General features: G+C 42.1%; 1 protein-coding gene and 1 long non-coding RNA gene across 4 annotated transcripts in view; one reads left to right on the top strand and one right to left on the bottom strand.

The window, feature by feature from the left end:
• SPATA6 (spermatogenesis associated 6) overlaps positions 1-4665 on the bottom strand; it is a 30768-nt gene extending 26103 nt beyond the window's left edge. The window contains exons 1-3 of the mRNA XM_082226789.1: positions 4472-4665; positions 1834-1971; positions 730-778 (exon numbers count right to left, since the gene is read on the bottom strand). Coding sequence (XP_082082915.1) covers positions 730-778; positions 1834-1971; positions 4472-4522 — 238 coding nt within the window. The 5' untranslated portion in view covers positions 4523-4665. The remainder of the gene's footprint in view (positions 1-729; positions 779-1833; positions 1972-4471) is intronic.
• A 3946-nt stretch (positions 4666-8611) lies between these two features.
• The window catches only part of LOC309534574, a 73930-nt gene continuing 61638 nt past the window's right edge, over positions 8612-20903 (top strand). For all 3 annotated transcript variants that reach the window (XR_014220789.1, XR_014220790.1, XR_014220791.1), the window contains exons 1-2: positions 8612-8729; positions 10307-10428. This is a non-coding gene — a long non-coding RNA (uncharacterized lncRNA). The remainder of the gene's footprint in view (positions 8730-10306; positions 10429-20903) is intronic.

Below are 20903 nucleotides of genomic sequence, written 5' to 3'. Positions count from 1 at the left end.
ATTCAATAGTGACTAGTAATATTTTGTGTTTTTCGGGGGAGGGGGCAGAGATTAGACTTATGACAAATCTCTGCAAGTGTGATAATGAGCAAAGGTTCACTGAATTTTAAAATTACAAAAGCACCAGTTATTCAAAAGATTATCAAAAATATTCCCAACTGAATACATAGCAATCCATAATTAAACTAATTCTATGGGTTTTCATCTAAAACTTAGTGAGATATTCCAATGAACACAAACATATTCGCATCTTAACTTAGGGTGTTTTTTGTTTCCTTGGCACACCTTACTTTGAAACTTTCTTTTATTTATTTTTTGAGAAAGTGAAGGTGACTTTATAGTATATTGCAACTGTCATTTTCTCATCATTCATAAAAAACCATACAGTGGTACTTCAGGTTACATATGCTTCAGGTTACATACGCTTCAGGTTACAGTCTCCGCTAACCCAGAAATAGTACCTCGGGTTAAGAACTTTGCTTCAGGGTGAGAACAGAAATCGTGCTCTGGTGGCGCGGCAGCAGCAGGAGCCCCATTAGCTAAAGTGGTGTTTCAGGTTAAGAATAGTTTCAGGTTAAGAACGGACCTCTGGAACGAATTAAGTACTTAGCTGAGGTACCACTGTATTCTGGCTTTTTTCCTAATCTCCCATTGGCTTTTCATACTCTACACTTTAAAGTAATTTCATGCAAAGAATATAATAGAGATAAAAAGTTTTTTAAAACCTACGTTCAAATAGTTCAACAAGGTCTCCTGGGTCAACTACATCAGTATATACCTAAAATGAAAATTTAAGAAAATGAAATGGAACAAGTTGGCCTCAGCTATAACAAGGACATAGAATATGGCCACCATAATTTTAAAAGGAAATGAAAAGGAAAACTGTACTAATTTCTTTCAAAGAGAAAGCAAAAACCAAGATTCATAATTTGGCACAGAGACAAAAGCTTTTTCACAGAAATAACCCATTTTCTTCTCTGATTTTTGCCCTTTCCAGTATTACTTTAGTCATATATTCAACCATAAATAACAGGAATGTAAATCTGTGTTGCTTTCAACACAATGGAAAAGCCCACTGCTTACTACCAAATGGGAGCTGGTATTCTTTATTGGTTACTTTATTAGGCACTTACTAATGAAGAGTAATGAGAGTGTCAACTCGCTTTTAGAGTGCATGATAAGATACACTTGTGAGAACTGACTGAAAGTGGTGTTAATTCTAGCAAGCTAGGCTGTATGGGCTACAAAGACCCGTGTGGGCGGGTGGTGCCATAAGCCATGACACTGTACAACCTCATGAGTCTGAAAAACTGCCTGTGAATAGCTACCTTCACTGAACAGCAAACAGGCCAGGAGACTATGGATAATGCAAGACTGGGAAGGACTCACATATGCACCCTACAACAGAGTTGTGAACTTGCAGCTCTTCTGATGTTGGACTACAACTCTCATCATCCCTGGTCACTTGGTCATGCTAGCTGGCAATGTTGGAAGTTGCACCTCAAGAACATGTAGGGGTCACACTCCTGCCCTACAACCATTCTTGAATCAACTTATTAACTGTAAAATACGCAGTTTCCAACCTAAATATCAATTAACACTTGAACTGAGTTCCCATGTGGGTGGGCTTCCCTGTTGACTTCAGTGTGAAGTCAGACATGTATGAATAACAGGAAACTGTGCACAGGGCTAACAACAAACAATTAAGGCAGAGAGGAAACCTTTGTTCATGCGACTGTTTGTACATTGCATTTTCCATCCATGTAAGTAGTGCTTAGATCAAAATGCCAGTAATGCACTGAATGTCATACCCAGTACACGGTGAACATTTACCTTTTCAAATATCAGTTTTTCATTAAATAGAAGGGGAAATATTGCACGAACAGACGATGTCTTCTTATATTGTCCTAGAATGCGGGCACTGATGTAAAGGTCATCTTTGGCTTTCAGGGTAACTCCCGGACATGTTATCTGGAAGATCAATGTTCAATTATGTCACAAAATTTGTATAGCTACTTGATGCCAACATGGGGTTGCTGCTAAAAAAACTGCATCCCTATACTGAATTCTCTGTCTGCTCCTGCTCAGCATCTTTGGCTGCAGCTGCCACAGGCAAGGAAATGAAGCATATCATAATGTCACAACATTAAGTATTTCTACACAAACTTCTATCGATATGATAATGCAGTAATTTCATATAGTTTTGTTTCAATTAAAAAAGAAAGAAAAACATGTTACAGGAGAGGGGGGAAACTAGATATGGCAATGCCATTTTCAGGAGCAGCCTTGTATCAGAGTGCAGTCTGTATTGAATTTTTAGTTCAAGCTAGGAGAAAAATGAAACCGATATTGAAATGCGTGTTTATTTATTATTTACATTTATAGATCACCCTTCATCCAATAGGATCCCAGGGCAATGAACACACAAGATAAAACAGTAAAACAATTTCAGCATAATTAAAGCATCACATTACACCAATACAACAGCTCAGCAGCTGCATTAGAATTATCAATTCCACTCACAGACCTTTCAAATGACTGGGTGAAAAGAAGTGTTTTAAGCAGTTTTCTAAAAGTCATCAATTGTGGGGGTGGGAGGTATCAAGATGGGGAGAGCTGTATGCCCGGCAGGGGGTGGAAGTTCCACCAGCAGATTGCCACCACAAAGAAGGCTGTGGATCCCCCCTGCATCACTGTAAAAAGGCCCTTTCAACCAGTGAAACTGCAAGATCCTACACTACCAAATTGCAGAACTCAACTTGACAGATATGTGTGAGATGTTCCATCAAGTAATTGGGCCCTAACCTATTTAGGGCTCTACACATTAGAGTCAGCACCTTGAATTAGGCTGACCGACAGAAAGGGAGCTGGTACTACAGTGTTAAATGACTGTTTATCCACAAACAACTCCCAACACATGCAGTCACATTTTGTGCTGGCTGCAGCTTCCACACTATCCTCAGAGGAAGTCCCACATATAACATATTACAGTGGTTCAAATGGCATCGTATCAGAGCACAGGTCACTGTGGTCAGCCTATCCCTGACACTCCTAAGCACTGAAGCCACCTGGGCCTGAAGTTAGTACCTGCTGCTTCAGATAGAAAGAGACTCCATCTAGAACTGGTTCTCTCCCCAGTTCTCAGACATGAAAACCATTATTGTTGGGCTTGAAGGGGGAAAGTCCCCCAGGATCATGGAGACATATGACATGGGGCATCCCAACATTTATCTGGGGATTCAGGGTCTAATAATAATAATAATAATAATAATAATAATAATAATAATAATTTATTTATTATTTATACCCCGCCCATCTGGCTGGGCTTCCCCAGCCACTCTGGGCGGCTTCCAAAAGAAAATTAAAATACTATGATACATCAAACGTTAAAAGCTTCCCTAAAGTATAAACTTTACTTTGGAGTTCAGAGAAAGATGAACTCCCCCTTTTTTTTCGTGTTCCAAACTTTCCAGCAAATAAAGAACAGGAAACAAGTAACCATCATCATGAACAAAGTTACAGCTAGTGGTTTGTCTGGAGTGAGACACATGCCCAGGTTTGAACAGCACACTAAGTCAAACCATGGCTTAGCTCATAGCAGTACAACCGCTGGAGGACAGGAGAAAGAGCAAAGCAACCATGATCTTTTCTCTGGGGACCTGCACATTCACACTAAGCCATGATTTGCCCAAGCGTAACATGCAAAACTTGTCACTCCTGCAAGTATTTTAGCAGCTGATTAATTGCATTCAGCACCAGATGTGCCCAACTCACATTCCACATAGGGATTGGTGCAGAGTTTGCGAAAAAGGCAAAACGTTGGCGTCTAATTGGTCAGGAGGAAATGGAGAGGAGGAGATTTAATCTAACGGTTACTGAAGCATTTCAGGAAGTTTGGGGGTGGGGAGGGGAGAAGAGGCAAAATGAAGTTTCCAGATGTACTCGAGAACGTCAGTCAGTAGAAAGGGGGAAAGAAAAAGCTGGATGGGGCAGGATTTTAGAAACAAATCAAATAGAACCACGTTTTCTGATTGGGCAGCTTTGCTTGTAACAAATCCACCAGCGGCAGCAAGTGGGTCACAGACCAGGCGCATCAGCCATGCACCGGGTCCACCACCCTCCCGATTTCCGCCAACACCGTTAGGAGGAATTAAAAAACCCCTGCCAGGATTAGATCAAGAGTGCGCCCCCATCTCGCCCCACCCTCATTATTGGGGGGGGGAGGCTTTTTATTTCGTTTTAAAGCAAGAGTGTTAGAACCTGAAGGCGAAAGAGCAGCCCCACAAAGGAAGAAAACTTGGAAGGCTCCCCCAAATCGCTTCCTCCAGGTCTCTCCCGTAGACACCGAGGCGCCCCCTCCGCCCTGGCATCTTGGCCCCCATTCCCTGCCCACTTCCCCCTCTCGCATCCCCCCGTGTCCCACCCAGAGGCCACCATCTTGCCCCTTTCCCCGCCGCCTAGTTCGCCTCACCGAGCGGATCTGCAGCTCCAGAACGCAGAGGAAGCCCTTGCTTGGCGACATTATGGGGAAGGAAGAGGACGGCGGCGGCAAAGGCAGGGTGGGGAGGCACGGGGTGGAGAGGTCGGAGAAGGGGACCTTTCGGTCCCCACACAGGACGTGCTGCACAACTAGGCCCCGCCCGCCCGCCGCCCGCCCTGGACGGACTCGGTAACTATGGCAGCCGGAACGCAAACGGGGCCCCTGAGGGTGGTGAGGGGGCGTGGCTAACGGAACCCTCGCTGCTTTGAAAAGCAAAGAGGGATTTTAAAAAGGAAAATATAATTCATTCACAGCCCCCGGCGACCGTCACTTCCGGTTCCGATTGCAGCGCTTGGCTTCCTCCATGTAGGGGGCGAGAGTGGGGAAGGAAAGAGGGATTTTTTTTTATTTTTAAGGAAAAGCTCCCATGGTAGATGTGTGTGACAAGGGAAGGTCGAAACACATGTATTTCATTGATGGCGACGTTTTGAATCTATTATCTGCCTTCTAAACGTGTGTTCTTGTAACTGTCTTGGGACTTTTGAGTGATGGAAGGATTGTAAATACCCGAAGTTAATAAAGGCCGAGATTGATCAGTTTATTGGGTTCCCCTACATAGAAGCGCTTTAAAACGTTTTGCGTAATGAATCTTCAGTAGGGCCTGTGCAGAACCTTTTTTAAAAAAACCGGAGGTGGACCAGAAAATTGTGCCTAATCCCGTGGCTAACCTGCGGCTTCTAAGCCAACTCCCATCTTGCCCATCCAGCACAGTCCATGGCCAGCAACGTCTACAGGGCTGTCCTGTAGCCCCCACTGTTTTACTTCTTTATTTTATTTTTTGAACAAAATTAGTATACAACTTGCTTGTAATAAAACCTCTAAGTGGACTACAGGAATATAAAATAAAAGTACTAAAATTAATGATTATAAACCCAGTTAAAAGCAGGGATTGAAAATCATTAAAGAGATGGAGTTCCGGTGGGATGTCAATAAATAAATAAGCTTGCAGACTTCACGAAAACTGCCCCTCACCGGTCGTTAATCAAATCTATCCGCTGAGTTATGCAGACCTGTGTTATAAACAGCTGGCACTCTTGCTGTGTGGCAGATGCTGAGGTAGAGGCGCTACATATGCAGGAAGAAATCTCTTGGAGTTGGCACAACACTTTGGGCTTTTAATTATCAAAGTAATTATTCCGTCTCCGAATATGAATTTTCAAGGTATCCTACACTCACAATAGATAAATTATATTTTAAAAGGTCATAAAATACAACCAGGAAACAAGGAAGATATCAGGAAAAAAATTACTAATACAATCTCTTAATTGTAGAGTTGGAAGGGATCTCAAGGATCTCATTTCCAACAATCTAGTCCAAACTCTTGCAATGCAGGAATCTCAGCTAAAGCATCCATGACAGATGGCCATCCAACCTCTGCTTGTCACATTTTAGTGCCTTTGAATCGCAACTGCAAAGACCTTTCCCCAGATTGCTCACCTAGCCTTAGGGCAGTAGTACGCAAGAGCCTCAGATTATTACCTTAACAGTCAAACAGGTTGGTGTGGGAGCAGGGAGTCTTTTGGGTGGATTAACAGCTGCATTTGGGGCAGCTGAATTTCTTTGAAGTATCAGAGGCATCCCTACATACAACACACTGGAGCAAACTAATTTGGATGTTGTCTGGGATAACTTGCCAAGGGGTGAGGGTTGATGTTGGCAAAAGGCACATGGTGCCTCAGATGCTTATTGGTAATCGAGAGAGGTAGCTCTAAACTGCACCCTTAAGCTGCAAACTGGATCCTTTAGGGGAATTAGACTCCAACTCCCAATATCTCATCATTGGCTGGGATTGATGGGAGTAGAAGATCAAAAACATCTGGAGGACCAATAGTTCCTTAACCGTGGTTTAGGGGAAGTCACCTCACAGGTCAGGTAAGCACAAAATAAGATGTGTACCTTACTATACTGACATGGTAGCAATTGTGTGGCCCAGGTCGAGCCCTCTATTTCCCATTACCCATTAGCATTCTCATGAAAACTGCTTACTGCACTAGTTGAAACAGAAATGCTTCACTATTTTCAAATGAAGCAGCCTCTGGTGCCCAAAACACCCTTTATATAAGAAGTAAGTTGTCAACATTTCTTCTCCCACACCTGTCCATGCATTTCTTTTACACCTATGTGTAAAATATTGCTGCTGCCTGTTCCTCACTACCTTGCACTGAGTTTGAGCTCCATTCTGTTTATTCATATCTTGCAAATAAACTGTGCTCTTACGTTCCACCAAGTGGCTAAATCAGCTTTTCCCCAAACCAAAGTCCTCCAGATGTCTGGACTACAACTCCCCATCACTGAACTAGGACCTGGGGGACCAGCGTTCAAATCCCCCCTTGGTCATGAAGGTCACTTGGACTAGTGACCTTGGACCAGTGACTGCCTTTCAGCCTAACCTACCACACCGGATTGTTGTGAGAATTATATGAGGAAGGGGAGAACCACCACTGTGAGCTTGGAGAAGAAGGTGGGATATAAATACAATAAACAAATTAACATTCTTGACCATTGGCAATCCTGGCTTATGAGAGTTGTACTCCAACGCATCTGAAGGTTGAGGAAGGCTAGTCTAAATAATAAGAAATGCAGTAGTGGAGAATACGTTGGTTATTGTGCCCTACATACTGCTGTCTTTACTAATAGTATTGCACTCAATGAGATTTAGCTGAGCGCTGATCATCCACTATATCCTACATTTTGAATTATTTGTATAATCCAACCTTCCTCAATCTGATACTCTCCATAGGTTTTGGACAACTGCCATCATCCCTGACCATTGGCCATGCTGGGGCTGCTGCTAGATAGGAGTCCGACAACAACTGGAGGGCATCAGGTTGTGGAAGCCTGATGTAAGCAAAAATGTGCATATCAATTTTCCTTAGATGCTGGTACAAAAGTGAAAAATTATTCCTGTCCGTTTAAACTCCATGTTTGCCTGTTTACTTGTAGTTTAGTACATTTCTTTGTAAGTGCTAAAGCCCTCAACAGAAAGCAAAAATCTATGAGACTTGATGGACCATTTGTCTTATCTTGGATGGCATTTCATCTGTTCATCCCTGATTAATTAATTACCGGATTAATAGTACATTTCACAGTAACCAAACTGCAATTTGTACAAATTTGTTTAGTCAAGGGAAGAAGCCAAAAACATTAAAATGAAACAATCCAACAAAGACAGGCAGAATGTTATAAGAAAAGAGATTATAACTAGCTCTAGTGGGAGCAAAATGAATCACATTATCAAAGCGTAATGAAACAGGGAAGGTAGAATGATAGATTATAGATGAGATTAGAGGACGGAGATTACCTAAGGGTTTTAGAAGAATTCACAAACTATTTTTACACAATCTTTTTGCTTTAGCACAAAAGGAAAGAACTCATGTTTTAGAATACACTGATATTCTTTGCTCAGATAGAGACCATATTCACTTTGTGTTCCACATTTGCATATTATATTATACATTCATCACCCGGCTGAAGGGACATCAGCCCCCCATACTGGACTATGTATATCTTAAAACTGTTTTGAGCAGAAGTCCATGCACATATTTTCACTTCATAAATGCTTCAGGTTCAGCAGAGTGTCTTCAGACCGTGAGGGTGATTTATATTACAAAGCAATCCAGATGTGGCTCTCCAGATGTTATTGGACTCCAATTCCAATAAGCCCTTACCTTTGGCCATAGTGACTGCAGCTGTTGGGAGTTATAGTTCAGCAAAACCCAGAGGTCCACAGGTTCCCCTTATCTGTTGTAAAGCATCAAAGCCATGAACATGAGACATGAATGTGTGTTGGCTGGGTAATCACACATACTGTGTGAATTAATGAAAAACACAGTTACTCAGCCATTATCACTCATTTGCACTATCTGTCATCTATTTACTGCATTTACATAATATAGTATAATGGAGAAGGGGAGGGAAAGAGACAAAAGCATTCAATATTTTGATCATCACATATCTGGAAATTTGAGTCCTATTTATATTCAGATGAAGGTTCTTGGAGGACAGACAGTAAATTGAAACTAACAGAAGATTCATCACAATATGACATTTCCCTGTAATTTTTCAGTGGTTCCTCGTTAAGTGAGCCAGGCAAGGCAAAATCAAGACACCACCAATGAAAGTTCAATCACTGAAATCGAGCTGTCGCTTCCTATGGTTGCATCTTGGTTTTGCCACTTGGAATGCATTTGTGAGTTTATGGAACAATATCAGGGAAATGTCACCTCATGATATTACAGTATTTCCCTCTAAAAGTAGAGTATATGAACTTATCAGATAACCAGTTTTTTTGCAATGGGGGTTCTGCTCTGCATAGGCAAAAGCATTCCTGGATTGACTTTATACTTGCCAAATGCTCAACGTTATGATGGGTAATGTGTCTCTGGATTTTATTATATATAATTGTCATCTGTACAGACTCGCCACAAAGACATATTCCAGCCTATTGCAGGACCCTTCTTAGAGAACTCAATCACATGTGTCAAGAATATTGAACCTATTTTAATACTTTTCCTTTTCCCCATAGACATAGCAGCTTTTCACTTGCATGCAAAAAAGTAAAGAGGTGAACTCAGGGACACACCATTAGGATGTGGTCCCCCTGTTAAATTGGGGGTCATAAAACGCTGATTGGCAGGCTTAATTTGGCCCAGCAGAGGCCCTAATTTAGCCTGCAAACTATTTTTACCAAAACATGCTTAGTAGCCTCACTCCACCACATGTGGGGCAGGTACAGTGGAATGATCAGGAGCCTACAGTGAGCTCCCAATGGTCCCTTTGCAAGAGGGGCTCCATGTCAGTTCTAATCAGCTGATCAGCTCCAACAGAGAGACCCACATGGATCAGCTGCACTAGTGAGTTCCTGCTTGGGAATTCCCCAGTGCAATTGAGAGAGCTCTGTTTTGAAGCAATTTGCATTGAAAGTGCTTGGTACATCAGAAACTCTGCAAAGAAAAAATATATCAATTTCAGCAAACGTTTTCAAAGCAAACCACACGAACGGAGCATGCCTCTTTGAAGGCACGCTCCCCCTGCCAATCAGCTTTCAAACATGCATACTCCATTAGTGCAAGGCAGTTTTCTTGCTATGATGTGGGGGGTGGGGAAGCTCCATTTAAAGTTGCCCATAATGGGAGTCCTGTGGCACCTTGGAAACTAACAGGTTTATTCTGAAGTGAGCTCTAGTCCACCATAATATATCTGCTTGCCCTTATGACACCACAGATCTCTTTTTTGTAGTCTTGTTATTATGTTAGTGTCTCTTCATCATACCTATTGGTAGACTGGTCCAATGAGACATGGACTTTAGTATACATAGTTTCAAATGCATTTTAAGACCAGCTTTGGGGTGGGGAATGAATGAAGGTACTGGGTTGAAAATATTACAATGAAATTACAGAGAGGGCCAGTTCTCATGGGACAGAGCTCCCTTGATGGCAGCAAATGGTGGATCCAGACAAGGCTAAGCAGTGGGGAGCCTCTGCTGCATCCAGCCCCTTCCAGTATGGCAGACTGAGGGTTTGGACTGGTGTGCCTGGGGCACTGAATATACACTGAGTATAAAAGGAAGAAAGTGTGGGAGATTTAAGCAGTCAAACCTAACAATGCATATATGCTAGCTGGTATATGAAGGGGTTAAGGACCACGGGTCTTCTAATTGAAAGAGTATGCTCAGTTAGGTCACGCCCCCTTTTCTCCTAAAAAGGAGGAAGTAAAGACTGTTTCCTGTTCCTTCCTTCTCCTCTCTCTTCACTGTGTACCATGCAGGTGGGTGTGTCTCATCTTGGTTCCTAACCTCAGGCACATTGTTGTAGTTCTTCCCAAGTATTTTACCTGCATTATTTTATTGCTGCTGCAGAAGGAAAATGCATGCCTGAGACCTGGAAACTGTAAGTATTTTAAACTTTGTTGGTATGTGGTTTGTTTATTGAAAAGGGCATAAATGGGGGGTTAGCTGCTTCACACAGCTGAACGGAATAAGTAAGGTTTAATAACCTGTATTCCTACACTTCACTAAACTGCTTAATGATGGGAATTAAATTCTGCTGTGGGCTTTCTCTCACCAGAGAAATTGCAAAGCCCTGTATTTTGAAAACAGGGACCAGCCGTTTTCCTTTGTGTTCATCCACACACGTGGGTCTCTAGAGTTTTAAATATAACTAATATATCCTCTTACCAATTTCCATATCAGGAAGGTGGGGGGAGAAGTGGGTTAAAAAACAACAGTGAAGCAATGCAAAAGACAGTAGTAGGTGTGCTACAGTACTATGTTGAGCAGAACACAAATGAATATGGAGTCCAAGCATATGAGTAAGATTCAATCAGTGTGTGAGAGAGACCCATTTCCAGCTAGAAAGAGCGAGATCAATAATGTATACAAATGCCTGAATAGGGGAAATTACTTTCTGCAGTCAGCTAGAGACCAGATACTATAATATCAAATTTGCTTATTAATTCCAATTCAGCAGCTTCATGTTGAAGCGGGGGGGGGGGGGAGAGCAGATAGGGAAAATGTTGGAGAAAAGTGATTATAAGGTCTGCTACAAATGTCCAGGAAAGTTGGACTTCACTTATTCCTGAGTGTTTCTATTTTAAATGTTATGACCTTTGTTATGAATGGGAACTTGGCCCAACCTATTTCAGGGATTGGAACCTGTTGGCAGGTCCTAACTCCCACCAGCGCCAGACAACATGGTCAATAGTCAGGATGATGGGAGTCACAGGAGTACAACATCTGGAGGATCACATTTTCCTATCCCTGGCTTGTTTAAATAGGAAAAGGGGATTGTTGGACAATGGCATCTTCATGCCAATAGAATATGTTTAGGCAAATGAGCCCTCAATATTATCTGATGGTGCCTGGTCCTCTGGTAGTACTCCTTTCTTCTTTGGTGATCACTTGTAGCCAAGTAAGATTGTCTTCCATGAATGTGGTCTTAACAGTGAGTCCGCAAGTGACTTTGGAGGCTAGTGCTGGATCCACACATCCTTCCACAGTGGGGTCATAGGTTTCTGGGTGGGAGTTGATCACAGTGAGGATTTGCCAAATGTGCCTTCCTCTTAGATCTTCCTGAGTTCATGCTTCTTCAAAGTCCATGATGCCTTTGGTGATGGCTGTTCTCAATTGGAGCGCTTGGAGGCTAGTGTTTCCCAGTTTTTCCCCAGTTTTTTTTTTTGCCTTGAGAGTGTCTTTAAACCTCTTTTGTTATCCACTGACATTACACTTTACATTCTTAAGTTGGGAATAGAGTAGTTGCTTTGGAAGACGATAATCAGGCATCCAAACAACATGACCAGTCCAATGAAGTTGAGGTTGAAGAATCATTGCTTCGACAGTGATCTTTGCTTCTTCCAGTGCGCTGACATTAATTTGCCTGTCTTCCCAAGTGATATGTAATTTTTTTCAGAGACGCTGTTGATAGAATATTTTGAGGAGTTTGAGATGGTGTTTATAAATGGTCCATGTTTCACAGTAAAGTTGGTAGCACAACAGCTTTATAAACAAGCATTTGGTTTCCATGCAAATTCCATGGTGTACAAAAGTAGTTAAGGGAACAGAATCGGCATTGCAATAAGGAAAGACAAGTATACTGCCCAACAGCTGTGGAAGATTTATTTATTTATGGTATTTCTTTCCCACCTTTTATAATTGCTCCCCCGTGTGTCATTTCCAGAATCTTCAAGGGTGGACTAGAAGCTTTTTAGATTTGAAACGCATAAAAGCTGCCTTATACTAATGTCTACACTGACCGGCAGTGGACTGCCATGATTTCAGACAAGTAATATTCCCAGCCCATATGGAGATGCTGGGAAATGAACCAGAGACCTTCTGCATGGAAAATGGATGCTCTGCCAATGAGCTATAGCCTTTCCCCATGGAGAGAAAACTGTAGGTGATGAAAGTGGTATTCTGAAGTATGCTTGTTCTTTCCCTATTTCACAAGAGGCCTTAGGAAAGGAGATTTAGAATAGTAAAAGACAAAGGGGGAAGGGCTAAGCACTGTTCTAATAAAATTCAGACTTATTTACAGCTGATTTAAAGTAGGAATAAAAATCATAGAATCATAGAGTTGGAATAGACCACAAGGGCCATCGAGGCCAACCCCCTGCCAAGCAGGAAACACCATCAGAGCACTCCTGACATATGGTTGTCAAGCCTCTGCTTAAAGACCTCCAAAGTAGGAGACTCCACCACACTCCTTGGCAGCAAATTCCACTGTCGAACAGCTCTTACTGTCAGGAAGTTCTTCCTAATGTTTAGTTTGGATCCATTGCTCTGTGTCCGCTTCTCTGGAGCAGCAGAAAACAACCTTTCTCCCTCCTCTATATGACACCCTTTTATATATTTGAACAGGGCTATCATATCACCCCTTAACCACCTCTTCTCCAGGCTAAACATGCCCAGCTCCCTTAGCCGTTCCTCATAAGGCATCGTTTCCAGGCCTTTGACCATTTTGGTTGCCCTCCTCTGGACACGTTCCAGGTTGTCAGTGTCCTTCTTGAACTGTGGTGCCCAGAACTGGACACAGTACTCCAGGTGAGGTCTGACCAGAGCAGAATACAGTGGCACTATTACTTCACTTGATCTAGATGCTATACTCCTATTGATGCAGCCCAGAATTGCATTGGCTTTTTTAGCTGCCGCGTCACACTGTTGGCTCATGTCAAGTTTGTGGTCAACCAAGACTCCTAGATCCTTTTCACATGTACTGCTCTCAAGCCAGGTGTCCCCCATCTTGTATTTGTGCCTCTCATTTTTTTTGCATAAGTGCAATACTTTACATTTCTCCCTGTTAAAGTTCATCTTGTTTGTTTTGGCCCAGTTCTCTAATCTGTCAAGGTCGTTTTGAAGTGTGATCTTGTCCTCTGGGGTATTAGCCACCTCTCCCAGTTTGGTGTCATCTGCAAATTTGATCCAGAAAATGAAAGCAGTAAACAGTGTACTGCAGTCACACAATCACTCAGTAGCTGAACTGGGTTCCACACAGTCAAAAAAATAAAACAAAAAGAGCTGCAAAAACACAAAATAAGTAGCAAAAATAGGCAGACCTCAGTGTAACACTCAAAATGGAAGTGTGGCACTCAAATCGGAAGCGCAACACTCAAAACGGAGCATGTTTGAATGAATGAATGAATTTATTAATACGGCCACAGACCAGCCGCAACACACACAATATCGCAGATCATAAAAAATATCAGAAATACAAAGGACAATATGAATATAACAAGGATTTAAATATAAAATTAAAATTAATTATTAGCGTGCTCCCTGTAGTTAACATTTAGGGGTTTGGTCATTATGGGATACCACTTGCTTCCTGCGATTGATTGCTGACACACAGAATTTGGCTACATTTAATGTAGTCTTGGGATTCTTGTCCTCTAGCGGTAGTTTTAAACTATGGAGTTCCGATACTTTCCTGGACTTTTGCAAAACAGGTGTAATAAAAGTCAAACGTATATCCTCATAAAAACGGCAACGTAATAGTACGTGTGGAGCAGTTTCAACTTCCAATGAGCCACAAGGGCAGACCTGTGCTGTATATGGTTTACCCTCAAATCTGCCCTGAAGTAAGGCAGAAGGGAGAACGTTGAATCTGGCGAGGGTAAAAGACCGTCTGTATTTGGGTACCTGAAGACCTGACAGATAATTAGCTGGAGAGAAACCTCTCCCATGGTCCCTTATTGCTGGATGTTTGATCATTTCGCTCATGTGGCATTGTAATTCTACGTCCCAGATACGCTGGCGAATTGTAGTCCTAGCTTTCTCGAAGCCTGTCGCTATCAGGGTCTGCTGTGGGATCCCCAAGCATTTAAGCTTTTCCAGCAGTGTAACTTTCCATTTGGATTGGTAGGTATCTAATAAGGTTAAAGGTGCCAGCCCAACCGGGAAGAAAATAAGCTTTAGCCAATAATGAATCTTCAATATCCAAATCCGAGTACAAATAGGAATTTGCCCAACCTACAAACGGACCGCTATGTTGGATACGCAAGAAGGGATCCCCAGCAGGCAGCAGAAAAACTTAGTTTGGAATGCCTCTAAAAGAGTAAGGTTTTTAAAGCTGCAAATCTGGGATCCATATAACAATTGTGATAGTATTTTGGCAGCAAAGACCTGGGAGGCTGCCGGTATGTGTTGGCCCCCTTTCCCATAGAAGAATCTTATTAACGCTTTGGTAGATCTTTCTGCATTTGCAATAGTATTATTAATCTGAAAGCGCCAGGAGCACCTTTCCTGGAAGGTTACACCCAGGTATTTAAAGGTTGGTACCTGTTCTATTGAGCGATTGTCTATTCTCCATTTGTGCCTCCTCCTTTTTTTAGAGAACACCATGACTTTGGATTTGTTGTAGTTAATTGTTAGTTGTTCGATGCTGCAGTATTTAGTAAAAGATCTCAAAAGTTTTCTTAATCCAACGCAAGAAAAAGAAATTAAAACTGTGTCATCCGCATATAAAAGGACCGGGAGGGGCGTACCAGCCAATTGGGGTGTGTGTGGGCATTTTCTTTCTCCATATTTCCTACTAACGAGTTGATATAGAAGTTAAATAGAGTAGGCGCAAGGACACACCCTTGCCTGACCCCCTGGTGGATTTGGATTTCCTTGGATAGGTGGCCCAGTCGGTCACACCTTACCCGGATCCGAGTATTTTCATATAGACTGTGGATGAGATACAGTAGGCGTTTGTTTATATTTGCGGCGCTTAGCTTTCCCCAAAGCCTGTCCCTCGGTATTAAATCAAAAGCAGATTTGAAATCTAGAAAGGCCACGTATAGGGAACCTCCTTTTCTTGATGTATATATCTCCGCAAGATGTTGGAGAACAAGGCCCTGGTCTAAGGTTGACCGATTTGCCCTAAAACCAGCCCGTATTTCTGAAAGAATGTGGTCTTGTTCCAGCCAGTCCACTAATTTGTCGCATAGGTGGGCAGCGTACAGTTTGCTAATGATACTAAGGAGGCTGATTGGCCTGTAATTAGCCGGGTCTGATCGGCTCCCTTTCTTGAATAAAGGGATGATGATTGCTAATCCCCAGTCCTCAGGGATAGTGGCCGATTGATCTATGCTGGTAAATAGGGCAGCTAACACAGGAGCCCACCATTCAACATTAGCCTTGAGGAGTTCCGGAGTAATGCTGTCTACGCCGGGGGCGGAGCATGTTTGACTTCTGAAAAAAGTTCGCAAACGGGAACACTTACTTCTAGGTTTGCAGTATTTGGGGTCCAAGTTGTTTGAGTACCAAGGCATTTGAGAACCAAGGTACCACTGTATTGTTACGCAAGTGGGGGTACAGCATTGGAAGTTACCCAGAGGGACGTGGACCAGTCTTGAAAGTGGCAGATGGGCCTGAACAAGCTGCACAGTCTTTATATAGCCAACCTAGGCTTATGGTAGCAGAGATCCAGATCAGTGTTTCCAGCCTAAGACGTCATTGTTTCTGTTACTGATTCACATCTTCCAACGTGGATGTAGATCAGGTGCTTCAAGCAAATTTATCCCAGAGACACATGAAGTGATGCTGCTAAACACATCAAAACTGTGCTTAGTTCCCTGCACTGAAGCAGTGTGTATGTGCTATTGTATTAAATTAGAATGCCCAGTAGGTGATTGCTTTTGTTCAGAAGCTCAGTCTCTCTATATAAAATTAATAATTTTCCTCAGCAGCTATGCTGCCTAAGCAAAGTTTAGCCTAAAACAATTCTTCTACTCACATTATAAACCCATGAAAATAGGGGGCTTATAATGCGAAGGCAGCTAGACCTTTAACAATAGCGTCATGAAAGACGCTGCTATAATTAATGATACTTCAGGAAGATTTATGGGCCTCAGACGGAGATAAAACAGAAATATCATTGCTTCTTTGCCTCCCATCATTTTATCCTCTATAAAATTTTATGTGAAATAAGTCAAATGAAAAATGTAAGCTCTTAATCTTTTCCTCGAGTCCCATCTATTACTTGATGAACACTTTTGTAGAATAAATTAGAGCTTTTTATTTCTTATGTATGCACCATTTTGTATTTGAAAAGCAGAGGGAAAGACATTGTTGGGTTGGCTAAGGCACCATCCATAGTATGGATAGTGGGGAAATGGAAAAGCAAAAACTTCAGTTGCAATATATTCTTTGATTTTTGGTAAAATCTTCCCTGAAATTATTTTACAATCAAGCAGTCGATAGGACTGGCGCTTTGCTGGACAGTTTAGCTCTGGACAATGGTGAATTTTCAGAAATCCCAGAGCAAACCTTATCATCCAGCTACTGCTACTACTACTACTACTAGGAAGCAAGAGTAGGAACAAAAGTAGAGACAAATATAGGAAATGACTTAAACAAGTGAAATGCTTTAGCAAATATTCTAAATCATAATATGCTCAGTATCAATAGCAGTAAGAGATGAAAACTGAAAGCAGAACTACACAGGGGCAGAATAGAGATAATGGAGAATGAGCAAGAGAAGAGATTGGGGCTGCCACACAAAGTAGAGATGGAACTCTTTACAGTGGACAAGTATTACTAAGCCTTCTTTTGTGTTGGGATAGCAGGAAAACAGGCATTAATCAGGCCCTTCCAAACATGAAGGTAAAGGGACCCCTGACCATTAGGTCCAGTTGTGTCCGACTCTGGGGTTGCGGCGCTCATCTCGCTTTATTGGCCGAGGGAGCCAGCGTACAGCTTCCGGGTCATGTGGCCAGCATGACTAAGCCGCTTCTGGCGAACCAGAGCAGCACAAAGAAATGCTGTTTACCTTCCCGTCGGAGCGGTACCTATTTATCTACTTGCACTTTGACGTGCTTTCGAACTGCTAGGTGGGCAGAAGCAGGGACTGAGCAACGGGAGCTTACCCCGTCGTGGGGATTCAAACCGCCGACCTTCTGATCGGCAAGTCCTATGCTCTGTGGTTTAACCCACAGTGCCACAAAACACATGTGGGAGAAATTCCACCTGTGAGGCACTGCAGGAAACAACTAAGGGAACTCAAGTGGTCCAGAGCACTAATGCTGAACCACAGCACCCCCTCCCCTACATTATTCATAACACTGTCTCACATAAGTTACATTACTGGTGAGGACCCAGCAGCCTCAGTGACCCAGCAGCCTAGGCACTGCATTCATTCATTCAGTGCAGCCTAGACACTGAATTTAGAATCTGAGTTCTCCTTAATGACACACATCAATTCTTTATAGAAGCAAACTTTACTGGGGTTATTTAAGTAACAAGAGAAAAAGGTCCTGTAGCCCAATGCAATATAAATGAGTAAAACAAATTAGAAGTTCAGGGACCCTTGGAGTATAGAACCAGTACCCACTAAAGTAAGAAAGGCTTTCCCAGCTAACATTAGCATATACCTTTCTCTCCAACCTCGAACCACCCAGTCCCAGCACTTTATCCAGGCACCAGATTAAAAGTTAGGTGTCATCATTGTGCCCCAAGCCTAATGACTATTCCCGATAGCGTCATATACACATTAAAGGTAAAGGACCCCTGGGCAGTTAAGTCCAGTCAAACTTGACTAGGGGCTGCAGACCTCATCTCGCTTCAGGCTGAGGGAGCTGTCGTCCGCAGTCAGCTTTCCGGGTTATGTGGCCAAAATTACTAAACCGCTTCTGGCACAACAGGACACACTGTGATGAGTGCCAGAGCACATGGAAATGCCGCATTGGGGGTGGAATGGTGCCCTGCTGGACATACTCTCATACAGAGTGTATTAAAAATTGTGATTTATAAAATAATAAAACATTTTTTTAAAAAAAGTAAACACCAAGTTTCTCTAGAATAATAACTTATTTAATAGTAATTAATCTGAGTACAAGTATGCAAGCCTTACACTCAATTTCAGAACTGAATTAATGCCTCCTACCAGATACATTGAGCTTAAAGGAGGCTCTTCAATGTAAATGAACCAATTTGATCATTTCTCAGGATTCTTTTCCACTCTATCTACCAAGCACAGGCACTTCATATTCACTTTATAGTGAAAATAAACTGCTCCAGTTCATCCAGTAATTATCACACTTTTCTTCAACCTGTCAATTATGAGCTTTTCATTTTTGCTACTTTGTTTTTGTGAGTGTGGAGCTGGTCCAAAGCAGAGTAAATCAGAAAGGAGCAACGCTGGAAAGAAAAGGAGGCAATGTGCTGTGTGCAGGTTTCTTATATACTCACGTTGAGCTTCACAAATACCATGGCAGATAGTCATAAGGCAGGCCCTATAGATGGGAATATATAGGTAGGTAAAAAAGGAAAACACATTCAGTGCAACAAATAAATGCTACACCTGGTTGTAAAAATGAAACAACAGTGCAAAAAATGCACCATTTACTTGCAACTGAACACAAGTCATTGCTCAAATTTGTACCATTGTTCATCAAGTATATGAAGAAGTTTCCATGAGAAACTTGATTTAAATAGGTTTCTCACTAAATTACCTTGATTGAAATCAGTTCTGCCTGCTTTTACAACTTCTGTCCATAAACTGTGAGAAATCCTGGCGAATGAGCTGGAGACAAGCAAATAGTCTGACAGTGGAACAAATTGATGGTAGTCCTCCCTTGTTGAAGGTCTTCAGAGAAGGAACTGGACAGTCAACTTTTGCAGATGCTCCAGTTCTGGATTTCCTGTTTTGAGATTAGAGTATGTGTGTGCGTGGAGTAGGTGGCCTATGATGCTTCCTTCAACCAGTGGTGGAGTGTATCTTCCCAGTGCCCAGAGTGGGCCCACAAGGTGATGTGAGGAGGATGCAACAGGGCAGGCACACGCCCTTCCAATCATCCCCGAAGCAATGCCCCCCCATTACCCAGCCCACGCTACACCGCTGACTCATACTAAGCATTACCTCTTGGTTCCTCCTTGGTGAATCTCAACATGTTCTCCACCTTATTCCACGAGGAGAACTGGCTAGATCAGGCATATAGGAAGAGGACAATTCAAGGACCATTCAGTATGTCAGAATCAGCATGCAACTGCAGATTTTTGCAGTTCTTTCAGTATAACTAGCAACCTGTGTAAGCTGAAAGGGTGCTTCACGACTCCCTGTAACACCACAAAAGCGGATTATGGGGTAGGTTGCCCATTTCCTGTGGGAAGCCAGCATGCTGGAACAGTGCATGGATCTGGGTTCTCTTGCTGCTATAGAGCATTGGCTGCACCAATGGGATTCTCCCTGAGAGCGGGTTCTAGAATGTTTTCTAAATATATGCTGTAACATTCCTTTGAACTGATCCTGCCCACAGAGCTTGGTGGCTAACTAGGTTTTCAGCCCATCTATTATTGATCATGCCTCTTAAGTCTGCAGGAGATCACTTTAACATAAGATTATTGCTGCTCTGCATTGTCTGACTTTTAAGTTTCGGAAGCAGAATTGATCTTTGATGTGTTTTAAGTCTATAGTAATTTGAAGCTCAAACGGACTGACTGCAGCTTTATGGGAACAAAGCTATTGGAACATGATAGACCTTGCCATGACAGGGCTTCCTCTGACCTAATTTTTCTTCTGGGCTTATCTTTTTCATTCATCAAAGTTGCACAAAGCCTTTGGAAAGCTGGGTTTCAATGGAAACACCTGCAAAACTCTGAAAGCCGCCTCATAAGTGGGTTTCTGTTTCTCTACCACCAAATATACTATGTCTAAATGTGCTGTTTTGCAGTTTCTACACCCCCTTTTGTTGAAACTAATGAGTCACGATTAGAGTAATGCTTTTCTGTGACTTCAAAACCATTTTGCTTAATGAGGTACTAAGTCTTTATAATTAGGCCCAGAAGGGAACTGGGACATGGCCCCTTAAGAGCAATAATTATTTAGGTTATTTATGGTAATAAAATGTAGAAAATAGGAATGCTTCCTCAGAATGTGGCTATTTATTCTTTTACATATTGCCTAACAGGCAATTACCCTATTAATGCAACGTTTTGTTGCTAAAGACATTAATTGAAATGTAAATTAAATGTAAATTGGCTAATTAAATTGATATGTAATGAACTTGTCATGCAGGCCTCTGAGATCAGATGCATTTGGCTAATAAACAAGTATTACTGAAGTACAATTGTGCCAGTAGAGTTTAAGTTGCATAAGCATTGCCTTTATATGTAGCCTCAATATCAAGTGGTTTGCAATGAGTGGTTACAATGAGATGTTTGAACTTTAGTAATATGACTCTTCGTGTGCAGCAAACTCTTGTGCAATTTCAGTGGAGTTGTTAATTTCTTTCCTTAATTTTTTGGGTGGTTGATAGAGTTAAGCGCTGAATGTTTTCTGGGCCACTGACGGAGCCCACTGAGCAGTAGTCGAGAGAACTGTGGGACTTTATGAAGAAACTCTCTATGAAGAATGAAAACTTAGCATTTATATTGCACTTCATAGTGCTT

This window comes from Podarcis vaucheri (genome assembly GCF_965113315.1).
Source record: "Podarcis vaucheri genome assembly, chromosome: 6".
In the NCBI taxonomy this organism is placed as follows: domain Eukaryota; kingdom Metazoa; phylum Chordata; class Lepidosauria; order Squamata; family Lacertidae; genus Podarcis; species Podarcis vaucheri.
The sequence above is the reverse complement of the archived record's forward strand: the minus strand, read 5'-3'. Positions and strand labels throughout refer to the sequence as shown.